The sequence below is a fragment of the Theobroma cacao genome, chromosome 7 (genome assembly GCF_000208745.1).
Source record: "Theobroma cacao cultivar B97-61/B2 chromosome 7, Criollo_cocoa_genome_V2, whole genome shotgun sequence".
Taxonomy (NCBI): domain Eukaryota; kingdom Viridiplantae; phylum Streptophyta; class Magnoliopsida; order Malvales; family Malvaceae; genus Theobroma; species Theobroma cacao.
This window is the reverse complement of record NC_030856.1, coordinates 4,771,961-4,793,984: the sequence shown is the minus strand read 5'-3', so window position 1 is coordinate 4,793,984 and position 22,024 is coordinate 4,771,961. Positions and strand designations below refer to the sequence as shown.

Below are 22,024 nucleotides of genomic sequence, written 5' to 3'. Positions count from 1 at the left end.
GTAGGGTGGGTTCCCTGCACTTCGTAAAGAGATGATTCTAGCAGGTTTTGTATGGGGTGGTTATATTTGGATCAAATTCCGTTTCCCTATGGAATGCTACAAATTTAAGTAACCTCATTTAGTCGATGAAATAACTAATGGCTTATAAAAAAAAAAGGTAAAATTTCAAAAGAAGTCCTTATTTATTAGATTAAAGCACATTGCAAGCAATCAGGCAGCAATTACATGATAATATTGAACATTTAAATCCCCAATCCTATCTAAACTTACATCATCTTGCAAAATCTTAAATGTTAATTTCTTGCATTATCAAAGCAACTTAAGCTTAGGAAATCCCATTAGGAAAATCCTATCTTTTCTTTGTCTATTTGCTCATTCTCCATTTTTGAATTCTTCTTTATTCCTTAATTTGCTAACAAATTGTCACAAAATTTTTGTTCACAATAGTATTTACTAGTTCAATTAAAATTGTGTATATAATTTTTGTTAACAATAGTATTTACTAGTTCGATTAAAATTGTTCATAATAGTATTTACTAGTTCCATTAAAATTGTGTAGATTAGATGCATAATCTAATTTTTATTAGGCTATGTTTTCTTCGTCTATTTGCTCATTCTCCATATAGAAAAGTCTCTTTTTCTCCTTCTTAATTTAATGCATTCATTAGAATTCTTAAGAAACAAATATAATTGAGAGTTTATGCCCATTAGTACTTGATCAGGTGAGATACTTATAAATGCTATGGAAACTGAAATATCTTTAAGATTTGCAGCAATCCTACGTTGCTTCCACTTTTAGATGTAGAATTTGAAGAGATTATTTTCTAGGTTGAGAACTTTCATTAAAGGCCCAATGTTTTGCTCGAAAAAGATGATAGTAAAGCTTTCGACAATAATTCTAAAATCTATAACACATCACAAATATAAAAAACAGAAAGGGGCGTGTATGTACTTGGTCAGGTGAAATACTTATAAATGCTCTTGAAGATGAAGTGAACTTGATCAGGTGAAATATTTATAAATGCCTTTGAAGTTGAAATGAATGCTATACATTGCTTCCACTTCTAGATGCAGAATTTTAAGAGCTTATGTTCTAGGTTGAGAACTTTCGATGAAGTCTTGATGTTTTGCTTGAAAAAGAAGATAGTAGAGCTTTGGACGTTAACTCCAAAATCTATAACACATCACAAATACAGAAAACAAAAAGAGGCATGTATGTACCTGATGAGAGATATATTCATAAATGCTATTGAATTTGAAATGAATACTATTGAAGTTGAAATATCTTTAAAATGTGAAACAATTTTACATTGCTTCCTCTTTTAGACTCGAAATTTTGAAAGATTCCGTTCTAGATTGAGAACTTTCGATGAAGTCACGATGTTTTGCTTGAAAAAGAAGATAGTAAAACTTTCGACAATAACTCTAAAATGTATAACACATCACAAACATAGAAAACAGAAAGGTAGTAATTTTTTTTTTCTCCACGGATGGATAGCCAAATAAAATTTCAAGAAAAAAAAAAAAGATTTCATTGGTGCCTCTACAAGCTGGGGTGGGTCTATCCTATCCTCCATGGATAAGTAGCAATTTTTTTTCCGCAGGATATGTTAATAAATTACAACTAGTTTTAATCTTATTCTTTATGTTTGTTACTATATATAATCCTTATATATCCCAAAAAAAAAAAACAATTGATAGTATTATTATATATTATGAGTTCAAATGGCTTGACAAATGCACTTTCTACTGCAGCAATGAAGAAGGTAAAAATGGAAAAATTTTCTTTTATATTTTTTTACATAGATTTTTCTCTCTTTTACTAATCTTTTGTTTTTTACTCTTTTACTAGTCTTTTGGTTTGGGGATATAAATTTTTACTTACATATGTTGTGAAAGAATAAAAACAATGAAATAAAGTTATGTGCGCATTCAATGAGTTCCAAACATCTGTATTTCCATTTCTTAAAAAGGAAAACATCCATGTATGAATATTAATAGGATAATAGACAAAGAAAACAAAAAGAGTTTCAAATTGTGAATTTGAGAACTAGGACTCATTTACAGCTGCAAACAAGACGTTGCTAACAAGGTATATGTGAAAGCATTTCTTCACTGAATATTCCACACTGGAATGTGTCCAGGGCTGAGGGTTTATCTGCCAGAGATGGATAGTCTCTCAGAAAACTTAATTGTTTATATCACATAGGCTCTCTTCCTTGCTTTGTCTTCTGCTTTCCACTCCTTCTCTAACTGCCACCCAGACTTGTAATCTCCTCGATCATGCACAAACTTACATGAATCTCCGTAACCACAGTAACCAGTACTTTTGTAGTCTTTACAGATGTCCTTCTGATAATCAAATCTTGCAGACACCCTGATGTGCGCCAAATCCCTCCGAGGTCCATGTGACCTACCAGCTTTCCCAATGGCAACTGTTTGCTCCCTTCGAAACCCATCCACATAGCCATGCATTCCTTTAAAAATTTTCTCACATGTAGCTCGAGCATCTTTTGTTAACTCAGTCTCAGTTTCTAAGGTTGCAGTTGCTCTGCTATCATTTTGAACTTGAATTTCCTTTGAAGACTCAAATAGGAATACCGGTTTGCCAGATTCTATAGTTGATTCAGTGGCAGCAGCACTCTTGGAGGGTCCAGTTGAAAAGTGTAACTTATTATCGGGCTTCACAGTCTTTTTATGGATATGCAACAGAGATGTTTCATCTCTGGAGCCTTCATCTTCATCTTCATTTATTGTCCTTTTCCTTATGTTTTTTCCCCTGTTGGCTTCCTAAAGAAATTGCAGACTGAAAAATCAAAGAGTTAGCTATACCTATTCAGGAAAAATAACCACACATACCTTCAAAAATAAAGAAAGGAACAATTTGTACCTTCAGACTGCTGAGGTTCTGTTTCAGATTGCTGTGGTTCTTTTCCTGGATCCTGGGGCTCACTTGAATCTGTCATCATAATGGAAACACGAACTAAGGTTTATAGATCCCTAGTCAAGCAAGATGAACTTCAATTCGCTCACAATTGTTGCTCCAATCACCTGAAAGAAGCTTTTATACTAACATCAGTCCAAATCCTTACTATTAATTAAACCGACATATGATCCATGATCAAAACACTAGTCATCGACATAACAAAATTCCCATAGATATGATCACACTTTCTGTCATGAGAATGAAATTAAAATTCATAATTTCAATCAAAAGGATCACATGTCATCACATTCTACAGCTCTAATCATCATTATAACCCCAATTACATTGACAATTGCACATGTTAATTTTCATCGAGGATACAAAACCTAAAGCAAAGACATTATTCACAACTTTTTCATGAAAAATTACACGGAAGTTGATAATTTTATATCCCTAAATTCGAATAAAACTGTACTAGATTCATCTAATTTTCATGAATTTAGCAAACAAAATAATTTTTTACCTCAAAAGTCTAAAATGCCTGAAACGAAAAGGAAAAAAAAAATCCTAGATAGAAACAAAAGAATCACTTCATTACCTTGTAAATGGCGAACGATAAAGAAACCGGTGGACTGACTTGCGGCGGCTGAAGGACACAGTGGAGAGAAAGAAAAGGGATTGTTTTCTGAGGTACGTTGCGTTAGCAGAGAACTGAAGAGCGAGCGGCGGTGGCAATGGTGGGGGGGTTCGCCGTTTGTGGTGGTCAACGTCCTAAATTTAAGACCCGATGGTTTAAATAATGTATTGTGGATCTCTACCATGAAAGAAATACTTGGGACTGGCATTCAATAATTAACATAGTAATGAAAATAGGCAATGTGAAATATTGGGTTTAGCAGTGGACAAGATTTTTCAAACCTGAATCCAATTCAAGGTATTATTACATTAATAAAAATTTATTTTTATTTAATTTCTTTTAAATACAACATTTAAAACTAATAGACTTTTTGTTATATATCATCAGTATGGTAGAGTCCAATTCTTGATACACTTAACTCTTTGAAGATTTTTCACTCCAAATCATGAAAGCCCAACAAATGCATTAGAATCAAAAGTTTAGGATAATGATTTCTTTGATACCATGGGATACATCACAAATGACAAAGGTAATATGTTTAAAATTTATTGTTAAAACTAGATTTTCGACCTTCTTAATAAGGAGAAGGAGAAGGCGAAACATCTTTGTTAACTAAAGCACACTTATTCCATACTTGTGCACCTCTTGATAAGATCATCGATGTATCATTATTCTTAAAGAGAAGATTTTGAAGTGTTTTCTTGATTAATGCATCATGGCAAATTTGACCAAGTCCTATGAGCTCAACGCAACAATTATCCGTAACAATTCCGATTTTGAAAATACTTGTGAAAACTTCAATAACACAATGCAACGTCATCTTAGTTTCACAATTATTTGCCTTGATGGGATCAATATCACGAGCCATGACTGCTCCGCTTGCCATAATAACCAAAACTCCAAAAACAACATAAACATTAAAACTTGCCATTGCAACTCAAGGAAAAATTGATATCTCTCGTTTTGGTTGGCAGAATATTTTAGTACTACTGCAAGGATTAGTTTGTCCGAAAAGTGTTTATTTATAGGATAACCATGAGGAAGGAGTAAGATGTATTAAAAAATGTTTTAATGAGATTTCAGGTTAAATAGTATTAAGTATTTACAGTTTATTAATTAATTTGCTGAATCTTAAACCACAAGCGTTTTTTTATTTGTGACATTAAAGCAGCAAATATGAAAGCACAATGGTTAGCTTTCCATGTTATTTATTACAAAATTTCCATTAAAACAAAAGGTTATCATTAACATAATAATTAATTAGTTATTAAAAATATTTTTTGTTGAATAATATTAGTCAATATTAATATTTTTATCAACTTGTTGACGTGATAAGGTAAAATGATAATTTTACTCTTAATTAATTTTTAAAATTACTATTATATAATAAATTTTTTTTTTAATTAAAAAAAAAAACCTCCCAAGATGAAGAGTATAGAGGCTTCCCAAGATCAGACTCCCAAAGAGAGCATCGGTGCTCCCCAAGGGGAGCTCGATCGAGGCTCCCTAAGGGAGCACTTGGTGCTCCTTTCTGTTAGGAGCACTGATCCCCTTTTCTTAGGGAGCACCAATTTTTTAAATATAATAATTATTTTAAATTATTAAAATATTTTTATTTTTTATTTTATTAATATTATTTATTTTTTAAAAAAATTATTTATTTCAAAAATTAATAAACTCACTTAAAATTTTAGCTAAAACTTAAAAGGGTTGGTGTCTTACCCTGAACTCAATCATAAAACACTTATCTATAATTTATTTATAGTGCAGAACTTTTGGACACAAAAGCTCACGTTAATTTACAGGCCCATTCCATCCTATCAACTGTATTTGGTCAATCAATTTCAGCACCAAGGCTCTGCCGCCTAAGCCTTTGCTTCAATGGCAGCAGGAACCTTCCTCGCAATCTTAAACAGCAACAAGAAGACCAACGCTTTAACAGCAAATGTAATCCTGGCAAGAACAAAATCATATTGTTTCACACCAAATACAGTAAAAAGTAACAACCTTTATTCAAGAATCAATGCGGTAGGAGACCTAAGATGCGGTGTAGATCCGGTTCTTCAACAGTGGGTTCAAGAAGGAAGACATGTCAATGAATTGCAGCTGCAGCGTATCATTCGTGACCTACGTGCTCGTAGGCGTTATAGTCATGCCTTGGAGGTAAAGGGAGTTGATTGATTTGAGTCACTGAATGAGATTTTTCTGGTGCATAGCTTATGTTTTGGTTGGAAAATGGGGGTTGATTGCAAATATAATGAAAAGGGAGGAAAAGAAAATGTGGGTATTTTGTTTTCCGCTGTTTTCTCGTTGAAAAATATTGATTTGAGGTCAATTAAGCTTGTTTTTTGTTGTTGAGAATAGTTAGGAAAAAAAATGTCTTGTTTTTGTTCTTTAATGGACAAGTGATTAAGTTTAGTGAGGTTTCGTTAAGTTGGGGTTTTAAGACAGAGTAGATTAAAACTCATGATTATAGTGTTGGCATTTTCTTAGGAAACCTTAATTGGTAGGAATTGATCTGAACATTTACTAAGGGCTACAACTTGCTTTGGACTGCAATGGAGAAGTGGAATTGGAATTTATTGAAGCTGTTCTTAAGCTGTAAGCAGCAGATAATTAAAGAAGAAATAACCAATGACACTATCTAAATCCTCAAACTAATCAGTGACTCCAACTCTGATTTAAATCAACTTCAATACTTGTAAGTTGCTAGCTTTTGCAATCCCTCTAGCTTCGGGAGTTGGGACTACCGTCATAATTAGGAAAGTACTGAAAGTTATAACTTCAGCACCGAGATTTACAAAAAAAATAGTTTGGTCTTTAGCCGTAGATGTGCAAATGTGTTTATGTTTAGACGCTGCAAATGTCTTTCTTTTGTTCTTGCAACAATTGATTTCCGTACATGGATGCAGTAAAGTAGAAAGTCCTCTGTCCTATTACCAAATGGTCTGCCTGTAGTTTCAAGTTTGTATGTTTCTTGTATGTTTATGTTGGGTTCTTGGCAGAGCAGGTTTGCAAATGGATGAGTAACAGTGACCTTGAATTTTCATCGAGTGACTGTGCGGTGCAGTTGGATCTAATTGGTAGAGTTCACGGGCTTATGTCGGCAAAGAGCTTCTTTAGTAGCATGAGAGACCAAGAAAAAACTGTCAAGACTTATGGTGCTCTTTTAAATTGCTATGTTCGAGAAGGCCTTCTTGATGAGTCCCTTTCCCTTATGAAGAAGATGAGGGAGATGGGTTTTCTTTCCTCTCCTCTCAACTACAATGACCTAATGTGCCTTTACACAAACACAGGTCAGCTTGAAAAAGTCCCTGATGTATTGTTAGAGATGAAGAGGAATGGTGTCTCCCCTGACAAGTTCAGCTACAGAATTTGCATCAATTCTTATGGGGCAAGAGCTGATATTAACAGCATGGAGAAAGTTCTACAAGAAATGAAAAGCCATCGGCACCTCAAAATGGATTGGGTTACTTATTCTACAGTGGCAAACCACTACATAAAAGCAGGTCTTAAAGAGAAGGCACTTTATTATCTGAAGAAATGTGAGAAGAACGTAGGTAAAGATGCAGTAGGTTACAGCCATTTGATTTCATTCTATGCTAGTTTGGGAAACAAAGATGAAATGAAAAGGTTGTGGGATCTTCAAAAGGCCAAATGTAGGAAGCAAATCAACAGAGACTACATAACAATGCTGGGTTCATTGGTGAAGCTTGGTGAGCTTGAAGAAACTGAAAAGTTGCTTGAGGAGTGGGAGTTGTGTTGTAAGACTTTTGATTTCCGAGTGCCAAATGTACTTCTTATTGGATATTGTCAGAAAGGTTTAATTGAAAAGGCTGAAGCAAAGCTACAGGATATAATCAAGAGAAGGAAGACTGCAACTCCGAATAGTTGGTCCATTATTGCGGCAGGATATTTGAATAAGAACAATATGGAGAGGGCTTTTGAGTGCTTTAAGGAAGCTCTAGCTGCACAGGCACAAAATAGAGACTGGAGGCCAAAAGCAAGTTTGATTTCTAGCATATTGAGTTGGCTCGGTGAGAATGGAGAAGTTGAAGATGCAGAAGCTTTTGTGAAATTATTGATAACGAAGGTTCCACCGAATAGAGAAATGTACCATGCCCTCTTGAAGGCATACATCAGAAATGGCAAAGAAGTAGAGGGGCTTTTGCAGTGCATGAAGGATTACAAAATAGATGAAGATGAGGAAACAATGAAGATCCTTAGCCTTCGACGGCAAAACTCTTAAAACGGTTTTTAATATGGCAGCATCCACTATACTGGCCCGTTAAGCCACCCTCAAGTCACTGGTGGAGTTGCAATTAGAGGCACTTGAAGTATTGGTTGTGGATGGTACAGAATCTTTTAGCTCTCAAGACCTGAACTTGCTACATTGTAAGTTTTGGAAAGATCATTTTACCCTTCCCCAGGGAGCAAGTTGGCTTATTTGTTCATGCCAATAGGTCGGGGGTGGGGGGAGGGAAGACAGATTAGGACATGTATAGGATCAAATATTCTGTGTTTTCTGGTTGAATGATCCAGTTTCACTGTGAAGGCAATATATCCAAAATATATTCCAAGGATCTAGTATGCGAACAATAAGTATCCTAATGTTATAGTTACATTCGATTAAGTGATTTCAGGCGCTGTCCTGTTTCATTACTATGTTCATTCACTTTCCATTTGTGCTATATTTGATATGAGCAGCTGCACTTGATGAGCATCCATTGTACAAGACGGTCATGGAGTTGCATGACAATGAAGAAGCACAACGATGAATTTAAGAAACATCACGAGACAAGCTGAAAACTGATCAAGTTGCCATGTACCATTCCTCATTATAAAAGCATATAACCATTTTTTAGCTGGATCGAGATAAACTAACAAAGGCAATGCATCAAAGAGCCTAAAGCTCCTGGAGCAGCTACCAAACTGTTCACTACTGGATGCTAACACAAGCAACTGCCATGGAACAATTCAAGATTCATATAAAAAAACAAAACAAAATCATGGTTATTGATAATTGCCTTTAACTAAAATGGTACTAGTCAAGCCCACTGGGAGGATTCAAAAGTGGGTTGCATGAGGTTAGCCCAACCCATTCTCAATTTCCATTTTCTGTTCCCTGCAGCCAAGCACACCCCCTTTACCTTTCCCCTTCTCGAGGCCTTGACACGGTCGACCCCAAACTACTAAAGCCCTCATCTTCTTCCCTCCCCTCACCTCAAAAACTCAAAAAACCCGAAAGCATGGGCAAAGCTCGAGACGGTTCTCTCCCAGAAAACTACGACGAAGAAACAGAAACACCATCTAATCCGAAATCTACATCCGAACCTGAACCCGAAAAGACGAAGCCCAAAGACCACCGCAAAAGCGACAGAGGGAAAAAACCAAGCAAATCACGAAAACGATACAGCAGCAGTAGCAGTGAAGACGAGGACTCGTATTCGGATTCTGAATCCGAATCCGAGTCGGAGTATTCGGATTCGGAATCAGAGTATTCGGATTCGGAGGAGGAGAGGAGGAGGAAGAGGAAGAGGAGAGAGAGAGAAGAGAGGGAGAGGAAAAGGAGGAGGAAAGAGAAGGAAAAGAAGAGGAGAAGGAAAGAAAAAGAGAGAGACGAGAGGAAAAGGAAGAAGAGAAAAGAGAAGGAAAGGAAAGAAAAGAAAAAGAAGGAGAAGTTGGAGAGAGGGAAGAAAGGTGCAGTTACTAATTCTTGGGGTAAATATGGACTTATCAGAGAAACTGACATGTGGTAATGTTCATTCAACTTTTTTGTTCTTGTTAAAAATTGTTGGGAATGAGACAAATTTACATATCTGAAACTGGGAGGGAAATGAATATGAAAGTTGTTCCTTTTATTGCAATGCTTGATATATTCCTTGTAGAATGCCATATTCCAGTTGCCAAGGTTGTTCTTTATGTTAAAAGAAATGCTGATTCCAAGGTTATGTAGATTGAAAATGTCTGATGAATGTGACAGTTGGAACCTTTTCCTTTTCTTATTGTAATTACTGTTTCTGTACTATGTAGGAACAAGCGACCTGAGTTCACGGCATGGTTAGCAGAAGTGAAACAGGTATTTGGTTGCATCATTTTTGGTATTATTCCCTAGCATTTTGATACTTTATTCATTTGTTGAATTTGCTGAATACATCTTTCATGGTAGTGAGAGAAATATACATGTTCTTTATCAATCAGTTCTCCTTTTATTGATGGTTTGGAGTTTGTTTATAACTATATATATGATCTCTCTGCACAGATTAACTTGGAAAGTTTGCCCAACTGGGAAGAGAAGCAGTTGTTTAAAGAGTATGTACATCAATCTGTATATGGTTCTCTTCTTATGGTCTTCTTATAATTATGTATAAAAATGTAACTCTTTTATATTTAAATCTGATTTGCAAATCTAAAATTTGTTTCATTTTTGCAGATTTATGGAGGATCACAACACGGCCACCTTTCCTTCCAAAAAGTAAGGCTGTCTATAGTTAATGATATAGATTCTTGTTTTAACAAGAATATGTGTTAATAAATTCTTATTGAAATAAAAAGGACATGGGCAGGCTTTAGGTCTTTCTTCTTTTGTGTTCCTTTGTCTACTTAGGTACATGACTTGCCCTGTGCAACAATAGTAAAGTAGACCATTTCATTACTTAAGGAGTCAATTTTTGCTGGTCTAATGTGCTGCGTATTGTTCTGTTCCTGTTCATGATGGTTATAGGCCTTTTTCCCCTCCAATCTTTGGGCATGTTTCAGCTGTTGTTTATAGGAGCATCAGTACATTGCAGTATTGCCCGTGACAATAATACCTTCATTATTGGTTGTTGCAGATATTATGACCTTGACACTTATTACAAGCATAAAATGGAGAAGGAAAAGAAAAAGGGTATTAAAAGGGTCCTCGATTCAGAGCGTACTGTATTTAATGATGAAGAACAGCGCCGGTATGTTGTAACGCTCACTGCATCATTTATACCATATTGATATTGGAAGTAGCTGGTAACCTAGTTTTATTGCATTTTCTTGAATATAGCTATATTTGAATTGGACTTATGTTTGATCACCTATGCATTCATATATGTCTTAATCTCAATTCTTGTAGTTAGATTTGCAATTCATCGGTATAATGGCTTAAAAATTGCCATTTGCTGTATCTGTTAGCTCGGTTGTTAGATGCATCATTAAATTAAACTTCTTCAATCTGTAATTGGGATGGTTTCTTAAATGCAATTTCAATATTATATGGTTCTGTCAACTTACTGATCTTGCATCTGTAATTTTATGAGGCTGTTTATTTACACACCCCTTAATCACTCTAAGAGACTGTCAAATTCTATGCTCTTGTACAGCATGCAAATTCAAAATTTAAGTATCTATCTGAGAAATTACTTAAGATGCTATAATGTATGACATTGAATAATTATGTCCAATAAGATGATGAGGATGTTATTGAACCTAAACAAGGACAAGTGTTGGTAAGACTCTATTGTAATTAGGTCGATTTGATTTATAGAGCATAAAGGTTCCTATCAAAAATTGTTTGTAATATCTGCTTAGTGGTCCTACATTACTGTAGTATATCTTTGCTTCAAGGTTAATTTCTGTCTCTTTGGAGAAAATAATTATTGAATTCCTTGTTCTCTTTAGTTCCATGGTTTGACAATTGGAATGTGAAATTTGAAATTGTTAACAATGATTAGGTCATTAATATTGCATGCAATTATGTTCTTGGGGTTGGCTCATAATTCAATTCTGTATTTTCAGGCAAGAAATGCTTATAGCCCGTGAAAAGCAGAAGGAAGAACAGGTTGAAGCTTTGAAGTGTGCTATGCAGAGTGGAATGGTCAGCTCTTCCTTGGCCTTCTAAGCATAGTTACTCTTTTGCTAATCTGTTAAACTCAAGACCAAGTTAGGTTTTCTCACCTCCTTATCTGAATTTGCAGGCACAAGCAATGAAAGAACAAGCTCAGCTACGGGAAGAGATGGCTTACCAGTACAAAATTGGCAACTTTGAGGTGAGGAAGATCTCTGGGTTTTGTCTTATCTGTGCAAATTTTGAATAATTTCATCGTAATAATTGATGTAATATTGCTGTTTTATCTTTACAGGCTGCAGCTGCCATACAAAAAAGGCTGGATCCAGATGTTGCTATGTAAGAAGGATAACCTATATGGGTTTCAACTACTCAGAAATCATGCATTCCACATTGGCCGTGTAAGATGCATGGGGATCTCATCAGTTATAAGCTTTGTAATTACTGCCCAGGAGAGCATAGTATCAGGAGAAAGAATTTCCTTCTATTCTTATCAGATTGAGTAAAGTTGTATCCATTACTGGGTTAACAGTTTTTTAAGTACCTTCTGCTCTCCCTCTCATTGAATTTTGCATTGGAGTAGCTTGTTTTTGATCATCTTTAGTATCCAAAAAAGTATTTTATCGAATCTATAGCTATGAGATTTCATGCTATTGCCAGCATTAGTGTAGTTTGGTTTGTGTATAAGCCCTTTAAATGAGTTGTAAGTGAGCTTTGCACAACAACAATGAGAGAGTTGTAAGAAATTGGAGCTTTTAAAAGGGCCCTCCAGTAAAACTAATAAATAAAAATGATCGGTGGGTTCAATCTTGTGAGAAAGTTACAATGAAAGATTGATCTTATGTTACCAGAATCATGGAATGTTATTGTGGGTCAGTTACTATTTGACTACGTCAAGCCCCCATTATGATTACTTTATGGAATAGTATATATTGAAATTTGATTCTTTCCCTATCACTTTCCCCTTCCTGGAAACTCTCCGGAATTCAAGAAACCTTGATTTCGCCAGTTTGATCGATGATGGCTGAAAACTCAGCTGACCCAAACTCGAAACACCAACGATCACCCGAAAGCTGCTTAGATAGGATCAGTCAATTGCCAGATCACTTGATAGAACACATATTATCCTTTCTGCCGACCAAAGATGCCGTTGCCACTTCCATTCTCTCCAAGAGATGGTATCCCTTTTGGACTAAACTACCAGTTCTCCATGTTGAGGACTCAACCCGTTGCGAAACCAGACGACAAACCAGGGTCAAGTTCAAGCAATTCGTCTCCAGGGTTTTGCTGCTTAACGAAGCTGCTTCTTTGCACAAGTTTCGTCTCGACTGCCGTCCGATTTATGAACCCAAATGTTTTAACAACTGGGTTTGCTCTGCTATCAACAAAGGTGTCCGAGAAATCGATATCTCCATCTCCACGACTCCGAAATATAGATTCTTGAGGCTGCCCTGTCGGTTTTTCCAGGCAGAGAAACTCAGGTTCTTGAAACTCAGTGGTGGGGTTCTTATTGATATTCCTGGTGAGTCATCAGTCTCTTTCCCAAGCCTCAAAACCTTGCATCTTTTGTATGTCAACATCGCCAATGATGAATCCCTGGGCAAGCTCTTTTCTGGTTGCTTTGTTCTTGAGACACTGCTTCTGAAAACAGATTACCATGAAAATACACTTGATATCAAACTCTGCTCATCAACTTTGAAGAGTTTGTCCATTAATCTTCGCTATGCTGAATACAAACTAGAGATAAACGCCCCAGTTCTTGAGTACTTGGAACTCGAAGAAAGTTACCACCAAGTCTCTTTCATTGGAAATTTATCTAGCTTAGTTGAAGCAAATATTCATATTAATTATGGGATTAGCCTAAACCAGCTTATCAGAGTGCTCTACAATGTCAAGCTTCTTTCCTTAGCTTCATATAGCTATTCTGAACCGGTAAGATGTGTTTCCAATGATGTAAAAATTGTACTAGTTCTATCTATTTCTTACAAAATGCTGTTAATTGTCACAATTTGATTCGTTTTTCCAATAAAAAAATATCGATTTGGGTTTTAAAAATCAATAACAAATTAGAACTAATAATTATGTTAGACAAGTCAGATTGTGACAAGAAGAATAAAACAGAGACTGTTCTGTAGTATTTATTATTGCATATCTTCTCTTACAGGTGCCCCATGGCTATGCTTATCCCTTGTTTCTTAATTTGGTCCAGTTGGAGATATTAATTGGTTTGCCTGGCTGGGATGTACTGTCACACTTGCTTACCCTTTCTCATAACCTACAAACTCTTGTTGTTGAGGTGAGTTCAATAATAGTATATCATAAAATTAAGAAAAAATTATCCGATTCGATTTTATTCAATAAAAATTAAGACGATCAATCGGGTAATTTATCGAAAAAAAGTTATTTTATGTTTGCTAACTTGCTGCTTATAATTTGTATGTGTGTTTGTGCTTACCCAGAATAACTCAACAATTGATAGTCGATGGACAGAGCCAGAGCATGTTCCAACATGTGTGTCATCACGTCTAACAACAGCGTCTTTCAAAGTATTTCAAGGTCTACGAAGTGAAATGCAAGCAGTAGAATATATTTTAAAGAATGCTAAAGTCTTGAAGATCATGCAAATTTGTACCCTTGGTATGTCTCAGGACTCGAAGTCCTTTGTTCGGAACAGATTGTCAGAGTTCCAATGGGGCTCCAAGACATGTCAAGTTGCAATACAGTAAAGAGGTCTGGTGGAAAATGAGGGGTCCAGTATGGTGAGAAAGCTCTCCATTGCATTGCCCTTTCGCATCAACCTTTTCCTTTTGGTCTCATTCTTGGAAGAAATCTTGTACATTATACATATTGGTGATGGGTTTTTTAGGTCAAATAGTGTTGGAATTGTGTTTTCTTTTCAATTTTGAAAAAAAAAATGTTTGATTTCAATGCAATTACGCGAATGTAATGTATTGACGATACAATAAAAAAGTAAAATATTTTTAACAAAATTAATTTATTTTTCAAAATAAAAGCTAGAAAAGTATTTTAATGATGACATGAACATCCATAAGTTAAAAAGAGGTTTTCATTATGCAATTAAGTCAAAAGAAAGGTTGACTTCAATAAACTTTTGCTTTTTGTCCAAATAGGAAAGCAAATTAACACACTCCCTTCTTTACCTTCTTGCTAAGGCAAGAAAGAAAGGCCAGTAAAACCAGGAGGCAACAATGGAAGTGGAAGGCTGAGTCAGTCATGCAAATGGAGTTTACCAACTTAACTAAAGCTCCTTGTTCTTCAGCTTGAAGACTCATTTCTTGATCAATCCATGGATAAGTTTTTTACAATATTTTATGAAGTTCCTTTTATGCCAAGGAAATAAAGAGAAATATGTATTTGAAAGTAGTCATATTTTTATGATTATTTTATGTTAGCTTTTGACTGCAAGTAGCATTCAATTGTCCTTTTGTTATATTTTATATTTTAACATGTTTATAATGTGAAAGGATGAAAATGTCACATAATTATGTCATTAGGATATATTAGTGCATATCACATTATCATCCATCATGACATGTCAACATGCATGCCACATTAGCATCATTTGATATAAAATGACAAGTGGTATTTTGATTAATAATAGTTAATCAACTATTAATCATAAAAGCTTATTTAATTTAAAATAAAAATACAAAAACTTAATTAGACATAATAAAAAAATAACATTGATTTAAATTTTTTTAAATAATTTAAAAACTTTTTTAAGAATTTATTCTTCCTTTCAAGCTTGAATTGAGGATTTGAGCAACCAATTTCAGCTCATCCCAATGAAATGTACAACATAAAGAAGAGTTTAAAATGATTTAAGTAAATTTGGATATGAGCTTTGAGCCTTTAAGATGGCCAAACAAATATAATCAGGAACAGCTTTTCATTAATATACAAGAATCAGACCAAAAGTTATCCTCATACAAGCATATGGAATAATTGCAACTTTGGGTATTTATTTATTTTGTATAATTATTATTTCAATTGGTGTAATTTTATTTACATTGACATGAAAAGTTTGATAAGTGTCAGCTTTTTAATTGGTTATACAAGACTAGTTCATAATTTCTCCATGCCAAGTGCATGAGAATATGAGTACAGTACTGGGAAATAGTCTGGAACCATCCCCTTTCCCTCCATACATATATCTTTCTTTTTCTTCCTCCTCAATCTCACACTTCCATTCCCTGTCTCTCCATTCATTTCCCGCAGTTATCATTATCCATGGCAAACTCTGCATGTCAAGAAAGCAATGTTAGCTCAAAGTGTCAAAAACTATCTGATCAAGAGACCTTCCTTGACAGAATTAGCCAATTGCCAGATGTTCTACTTCAACACATATTATCATTTCTTCCAACAAAAGAAGCAATGGCCACTTCCATTCTATCGAAAAGATGGCTTTGGCTTTGGACTTCAGTTCCTGTTCTTGATCTTGAGGACTCACTCTTTTGCAAAAGTAATGGGAAACTTAGAACTGATTTTATCCGATTTGTCACTGAAGTTTTAATCCTTAACAAAGTGGCTTCTTTAGACAAGTTTCGTCTCAAATTCCATCGTGTTTACCCTCCCTCGAGTGTTAACACTTGGCTTTGGGCTGCAGCTGCGAGAGGGATACAAGAATTAGACATCACAATCCATGAGTTTTCCCCCTTGTTGAAGTTGCCATGTGCCCTTTTCACAGCAAAAACACTACATATTTTGAAACTGACTCATGGCATTGTGCTTGATGTTCCTGGAACAGTTTCTTTGCCAAGTCTCAAGGTTTTGCATCTTGCCTTGATTAAGTACGCAAGTGATGTATCTGTTTCCAGGCTTTTTGCTGGTTGTCCTGTTCTTCAAGAATTGCTTGTTCAAAAATTTGATGGTGATAATGCACTGGCTTTAAATATTTCTATTTCTACATTGAAGACTTTGTCCATAAGCTTCTCCACTGGACGTGGAGCACACAAACTTAAGATAAATGCCCCAATTCTTGAGTACCTAAATCTCCAAGACAACCTGCCCCTGGAATATGATATTGAGAATGTCTCCAGCTTGGTTGAAGCAAATGTAACAGTTTCATTTCTTGAAATCGCCACATTCCACTTGTCAAAGCTCTCTCCAATGTCAAGTGTCTTTCCATCAACTGGGATTGGTATACATCTTTGGTAAGTAGGATGTGCTGACAAGTGACAATTTATAGTTACTGTATCGTCAATGCTCAAAGGTTTCTCTTGTTTTAATTGTCTCCTCTCACAGACATTGGGTTCTTGCAAAACTTTTCCATTGTTTCTTAATCTGGTCCGATTGGAACTAAGTATTGGTTGTGGTGGATGGAGTGTGGCATCACGTTTCCTTGAAAATTCCCACAATTTAGAAGTTCTTGTTCTTACTAAGGTGGGTCAAATTTACCTAAAAAATCGATAAAACTGGTCATTTTTTCTTCTAATCATTGGTCTAGTGAATTCTTTTTTGGTTGTTCTTTCCTCACCAGAATGCCAATTGCCGTGGACTTGGACATGAATGCTGCTGGAGACCCCCAAAAAGTGTTCCTAAATGTTTGCTGTCTCCCCTAACATTGGTCTATTTTAGAGGGTTTGAAGGTCTAACATATCAGCTGAGAGTGGTAAAATTCATTTTGAAGAATGCTCGAGTTCTGAAGATGATGGAAATCTGTACTAATGGTATCAGTGATCCTCCTTCGGATTCAAAGTTTGATATGCTCAGGAAATTATTAATGTTCCCAAGGGGCTCCAAGGCATGTCAACTTCAATTCAACTGAAATCTTTGTCTCAAGGATACAGTTAAGTCCTGATTTTCTACCCCTTTTTTCAATTGTAGTTCTTACAATAAAATTGTCTGATATGATAACTTGAGGTTGAAATGTAGGCTGTTAGCATTTCATTTTCAGCTAAAAAATGTTGCCTTGGTTTTTCTGTCAAATAGCAAATGGAACAATTGATTTCTAAAAGAACCACTTGCCTTTGTTAATCCATTTGCATTTCCTCTTTAAGTTCCACCTTCATGATCCTTGGAGGAGTCAGTGGGAAAACACTCATTCCTCATAATTAGATAGTTAAGTAGAAGTAAACCCTTGATTGTTCATGTTGTTGCTTCCTTACAGAGTATCCCAATTGATGACTGCAGGTTCCTTTTGAACTGGCTTATGCTTAGGAAAGGCAACAAAGCTATGGACCTACTTGTCAGAAAAGACTGCTTCTATGCCACGTTCAAGCTCTTTAATATGACTCCAACATTGTAAGATGATGCTATTGTTTTATTATTCTAATTGTTACTCCAACATTGTAAGTGGATTAGCTTTATATGGGATTGCAATTACTATTGTTTTATTATTCTAATTGTTACTCCTAAAACATTTTCTACGCTCTCATGTAAACCAACTCACCATGGTCAAAGCAAAGAACTAAATTTTACCGGCCTTGATTGATTTACCACTGAACTCTTTACTCAGCAGAAGAGAACCCATTAAACCTGGATTAAGCAAAGTAGTTGCTTAACCCATAGCATGGCGGAAATTCCAAGTCTACCCTTCAAACAAAGGGGGACAAATTCGGATAATACTTTTTACACCGTTAAAAGCCATGAAGCTTCAACTGGAAGGCGAAAACAGAGCAACCAAAGTACCAAACTCAGTATCAGAAACAGCAGAACTGAACTAAACCAAATGGAACTTCCCAGCAAATGTTGTTTTCGAAGCTTCTAAAGAAACCCTTTTCTTCCTACTCAACTAAAGCCTTAATAGACCAAATTTCTCCGGCTTTTCTTCACCAGAAACATTCTATCGACTTGAACCCAACTTTACTCTCAAAACTCCAACCATCTCACGTTAAACCCATACTTTTAACCCTCCAATCCAAACCCAGTTCGGCCCTTAACTTTTTTCGATGGACCCAACGTTTCTTAAAGTTACCCCACGGTGTACCCTCCTACTGTGCACTCATTTCCCTCTTGCTTCGCCACCGAGTGTTTGGTGCCGCAGCTCAGGTGTTCGATGAAATGATGGTCCTTTTTGGTACGAATATCGATGTTTTTGAAGCTTTTAATGAAGGAATCAAGGATTTTGACTCCAACCCGAATGTTGTTTTTGGGTTTTTGTTGGAAAGTTACTGCAAGAAAGGGATGGTGGATATGAGTTTTTGTTTGTTTGTGAAAATGTCTAGATGCGCTGTTTACGTGTCGCCTAATTTGGTGTATAGGATGTTGTATTCTTTGGTTAATGCGAATCGTATTGACATACTTGTTGATAACTATGGTGAATTGTGTAGACTGTTTAGAACACGGGATATTTGTGTTTATGGGATTGTAATGGAAGGGTTTTTGAAGAAGGGGAAGGTTGACAAGGCATTGAATTTTCATAAAGGGGTGATTGAGAGAGGTTTAGGGGTTGACATCGTTGCATGCAACAAGATTTTGAACAGTCTTTTAGTAAATAAGGAAATAGGAATTGCTTCTAAGTTGTTTGATATGATACTAAGTCTTGGTCCATTGCCAAATGTGGTGACCTTTAGCACATTGATTAACATGTATTGCAAGGATGGAAAATTAGATAAAGCCTTTGAGCTTTACAATGCTATGATAGAGAGGAACATATTACCAGATTTAATTATGTATGCTATTCTTATTGATGGTTTTTTCAAGGCAGGGAGATTGGATGAGGGAGGGAAGCTTCTCTCTGTGGCATTAGATCAAGGTGTCAAGTTGGATGTAGTTATTTTCAGCTTGATTATGGATGCATTTGGGAAGGTAGGGGATTTGGGAAGAGTGGTTCAGGTTTATAAGAGAATGTTGGAGGAAGGTTTATCACCTAATGTGGTTAGTTACAGCATTCTCATAAATGGGCTGTATGGGAATGGTAGGATGCTTGAAGCTTGTGGTGTATTTGGTCAAATTATCAAACGGGGTTTTGAGCCATCCATTGTAACCTATAGTAGTCTCATTGATGGCTTTTGCAAGCTGGGAAATTTGAGGGATGGGTTTTATTTATTTGATGATATGGTAAAGAATGGCCATCAACCTGATGTCGTTGTTTACAGTGCGTTAATAAATGGCCTTTGCAAAGAAGGGATGATGACAAGTGCTCTCATGCTTTTCTTTAACTGTGTAAGCAGGGGTCTAAAACCCAATATCTTTACTTTCAACTCCTTGATGGATGGTTATTGTAGGTTGAAACAGTTAAGGAATGCTGTGAAGGTGTCTACTTTAATGGGGATGTATAACATAAAACAAGATATGGTGACCCACACTGTGCTTATCAGAGAGATTTCTAAGCAAGGAAAATTGGATGTAGCACTTTTAATATTTTTTCAAATGCTTAAGAGGGGTTTCCCTGGAGATGCTATAACATACTGTACCATCATAGCTGGATACTGCAAACACAAAAATTTAACTTCTGGATTGCAGATTTTCAAGCTGATGCAAAGGAATGGAGTAGTTCCTGATATTGCGATATATAATGTTCTCCTCAATATGTTTTTCAAGGAATGTCTTCTAGAAAAGGCATCAGGGCTGTTCAGGAAACTTGTTGAGAAAGGGCCAAAACCTGATATTATAACATACAACACAATGATATGTGGTTACTGCTCTTTGAAAAGATTGGATGAGGCAATTAGCCTTTTTAAACAGCTGAACGGTGCCCTGTTTGGACCCAATTCAATTACTTTTACCATATTGATTGATGCTTTCTGCAAGGAGGGTAGAATGGATGATGCCATGTTGATGTTTTCCAAAATGTTGGAGAAGGGTCCTGAACCCAATGTTGTAACATACAGTTGTCTAATTGATGGCTACTTCAAATCCCAAGATATGAGGTCTGCAACTGACCTTCACGAAGAGATGCTTCAAAACAAAATCTGTCCAAATATTGTCAGTTATAGCATCCTTATTGACGGCTTTTGCAAACGAGGATTAATGGCAGAAGCATCACTTGCATTCCATTGTGCTCTAGATATACATTTGTTGCCTGATGTAGTTGCATTTACGATTCTGATTCGTGGTTATTGCAAAGTTGGAAGATTATTGGAGGCCATGCTGTTATGCGAACAAATGTTCATGAATGGAATCATGCCTGATGATTTACTGGAACAAACTCTTGTGGAGTATAATCTTTAAAGCATGGGAAAAGAGTCATGTACATGGATCTTTTCTTGACTCACTCCACCAATTTGTGCTCAGCAATGACTGATTCTTCGTTCTTTGCAACCTGCTAGGTAATTAATTTCCACTCTCCATTACATTTATAAGGCTAAATTGTTATTTAGGTTATCAGAACAAGTTCTATTTAAAATCTTTGCTGTACGTATATTGAGTTAGTGCTTATGGATTCTAGAATCAATAAATTTCTAGAAACATTGCCATTCTCTTCCAAATAGTTTGTGAACTTCGTTGCATTTGCTTGTCTGTTGAATCTCCGAATTTGAATTGCTTTAGGATGATGTAAGAAACATTCAGGAACATGCTGTGGTGCCTCCCATGTGAATTTCTCAAGGTCCCTGGTATTCAATTGTGCAGTTTCCTGACAAGTTCAAAACAGAAGCAAAGAATGGCTACACTGCAATGGCACTCATATCAAACGTGATGCACCGTGTAGTTCTCATCGTCCAGACCAACGAAACAAAGAAGTTTCTCACTGCAACATAACTGATCTTCCCAAGGACAAGAACTGCTAGACTAGGCAATTTCTCAAGCAACTTTGGCAGCGGAAGACTACAGTATTCATTTCATCCCAGCCTCAGCTGAGTCATATTACAAAACACAGGCAGATCAGAACGATTTACAAGGGAGAAAACCTACATAACAGAGAAAACATTAGTCAAAATCTATTGAAGACATGATGTAGAGCTATTCATGCCGAGACTTTTGTAGAGAGCCTTCCTCATTAGAGGAACCTTTGGGTTCAACATGATTGAGGATCACTCCAGGTTTATAAATCAAAGTTCAATTTGTATATCTCAAGAAAGCATCATTCATTCTTTCAAATGAAATATCTCCATATTTGAATGAGAAAGATGAAAAAATCATAATAAGATAAGAATACATAAAAAGCAGAGCAAGCTAACCTTCATAGAATGGTTACATAGGCTATGGAACTTAAGCATTAGAGATACCCCTAAGCAGCTGAAGTCCAGTGACAGAAACATTCTACCTCTTGCCATTGTCCAAATCATCATAATCATCTTTTCTAGCTGGAAAACAGATGAAGAGCCGTCGGGTTAAGATTCCTTGTAAAAGGCCTGCAAGTGACACTGGACATGGTTGAGGGTTTAACTGTCACAGTTCCAGTGTTTAATGTTTTCCAGACACTGTATGTGCCCCAAGAGGGTCCATGTTCTCTCGGGACACTAGAATCCATCCCAAGTTACTCTAATGCTCTTGAGCTTGACTTCAAACTGAGGTGGTAAAAAAAATTAAAAACCACATTAATAAATAATTAAACAAACCAATGTAAATCTATTAAGTTCCCATCTACCCCACAAAGGAGGAAAAGAAGGAAAATTAGGAGGTGATTCTCTACCGTTGGATGGATGTTGAAATGTGAACCAAAAGCACTTTTGCAAGAAGATCAACGGTTTTGAGTAGGGAATATGTAGACAGAAAAGACCACTGATATGATTCGGAGTAG

At 36.0% G+C, this 22,024-nt stretch overlaps 5 protein-coding genes and 1 pseudogene across 8 annotated transcripts; 5 read left to right on the top strand and 1 right to left on the bottom strand.

The window, feature by feature from the left end:
* On the bottom strand, positions 1,937-3,814 carry LOC18593914 (annotated as a pseudogene).
* Positions 5,337-8,222, top strand: LOC18593913 (pentatricopeptide repeat-containing protein At4g21705, mitochondrial). Of its 2 annotated transcripts, none has more exons than XM_007021338.2 (2): positions 5,337-5,726; positions 6,574-8,222. In XM_007021338.2, the coding sequence occupies exons 1-2, from the start codon at positions 5,445-5,447 to the stop codon at positions 7,810-7,812; spliced, it is 1,521 nt and encodes a 506-aa protein (XP_007021400.2). In that variant the 5' UTR covers positions 5,337-5,444; the 3' UTR covers positions 7,813-8,222. The 2 variants fall into 2 exon arrangements, with proteins under 2 accessions (XP_007021400.2, XP_017980215.1); XM_018124726.1 differs by having other exon boundaries at positions 5,659-5,726; positions 6,569-8,222.
* LOC18593912 (vicilin-like seed storage protein At2g18540) lies at positions 8,622-12,044 on the top strand. The gene is made up of 8 exons (XM_018124728.1): positions 8,622-9,318; positions 9,597-9,642; positions 9,826-9,875; positions 9,997-10,038; positions 10,397-10,510; positions 11,331-11,409; positions 11,510-11,581; positions 11,675-12,044. The coding sequence occupies exons 1-8, from the start codon at positions 8,813-8,815 to the stop codon at positions 11,720-11,722; spliced, it is 957 nt and encodes a 318-aa protein (XP_017980217.1). The 5' UTR covers positions 8,622-8,812; the 3' UTR covers positions 11,723-12,044.
* On the top strand, positions 12,140-14,251 carry LOC18593911 (F-box/FBD/LRR-repeat protein At4g26340). Of its 2 annotated transcripts, none has more exons than XM_007021336.2 (3): positions 12,140-13,311; positions 13,589-13,675; positions 13,839-14,251. In XM_007021336.2, exons 1-3 carry the CDS (start codon positions 12,397-12,399, stop codon positions 14,103-14,105), a joined length of 1,269 nt encoding a protein of 422 aa, XP_007021398.2. In that variant the 5' UTR covers positions 12,140-12,396; the 3' UTR covers positions 14,106-14,251. The 2 variants fall into 2 exon arrangements, with proteins under 2 accessions (XP_007021398.2, XP_017980216.1); XM_018124727.1 differs by having other exon boundaries at positions 13,544-13,675.
* On the top strand, positions 15,631-17,167 carry LOC18593910 (F-box/FBD/LRR-repeat protein At4g26340). Its single transcript, XM_007021334.2, is given in 4 exon segments — positions 15,631-16,471; positions 16,474-16,553; positions 16,645-16,782; positions 16,880-17,167. Coding segments are annotated over 4 exon segments (1,347 nt in total).
* Positions 17,988-21,351, top strand: LOC18593909 (putative pentatricopeptide repeat-containing protein At1g31840). Of its 2 annotated transcripts, none has more exons than XM_007021333.2 (2): positions 17,988-20,612; positions 20,914-21,351. In XM_007021333.2, exon 1 carries the CDS (start codon positions 18,088-18,090, stop codon positions 20,512-20,514), a length of 2,427 nt encoding a protein of 808 aa, XP_007021395.2. In that variant the 5' UTR covers positions 17,988-18,087; the 3' UTR covers positions 20,515-20,612; positions 20,914-21,351. The 2 variants fall into 2 exon arrangements, with proteins under 2 accessions (XP_007021395.2, XP_007021394.2); XM_007021332.2 differs by having other exon boundaries at positions 20,833-21,351.

Excerpts from the sequence above, each read along its gene's own strand:
- LOC18593913 (XM_007021338.2), top strand. The coding sequence starts at position 5,445 with ATGGCAGCAGGAACCTTCCTCGCAATCTTAAACAGCAACAAGAAGACC. Across the intron at positions 5,727-6,573 it reads GTTATAGTCATGCCTTGGAG|GTTTGCAAATGGATGAGTAA; the intron begins GTAAAGGGAGTT and ends TTGGCAGAGCAG.
- LOC18593912 (XM_018124728.1), top strand. The coding sequence starts at position 8,813 with ATGGGCAAAGCTCGAGACGGTTCTCTCCCAGAAAACTACGACGAAGAA. Across the intron at positions 9,876-9,996 it reads GAGAAGCAGTTGTTTAAAGA|ATTTATGGAGGATCACAACA; the intron begins GTATGTACATCA and ends TCATTTTTGCAG. Across the intron at positions 11,410-11,509 it reads GTGCTATGCAGAGTGGAATG|GCACAAGCAATGAAAGAACA; the intron begins GTCAGCTCTTCC and ends CTGAATTTGCAG.
- LOC18593911 (XM_018124727.1), top strand. The coding sequence starts at position 12,397 with ATGATGGCTGAAAACTCAGCTGACCCAAACTCGAAACACCAACGATCA. Across the intron at positions 13,312-13,543 it reads CATATAGCTATTCTGAACCG|GTGCCCCATGGCTATGCTTA; the intron begins GTAAGATGTGTT and ends CTTCTCTTACAG. Across the intron at positions 13,676-13,838 it reads TACAAACTCTTGTTGTTGAG|AATAACTCAACAATTGATAG; the intron begins GTGAGTTCAATA and ends GTGCTTACCCAG.
- LOC18593909 (XM_007021333.2), top strand. The coding sequence starts at position 18,088 with ATGTTGTTTTCGAAGCTTCTAAAGAAACCCTTTTCTTCCTACTCAACT.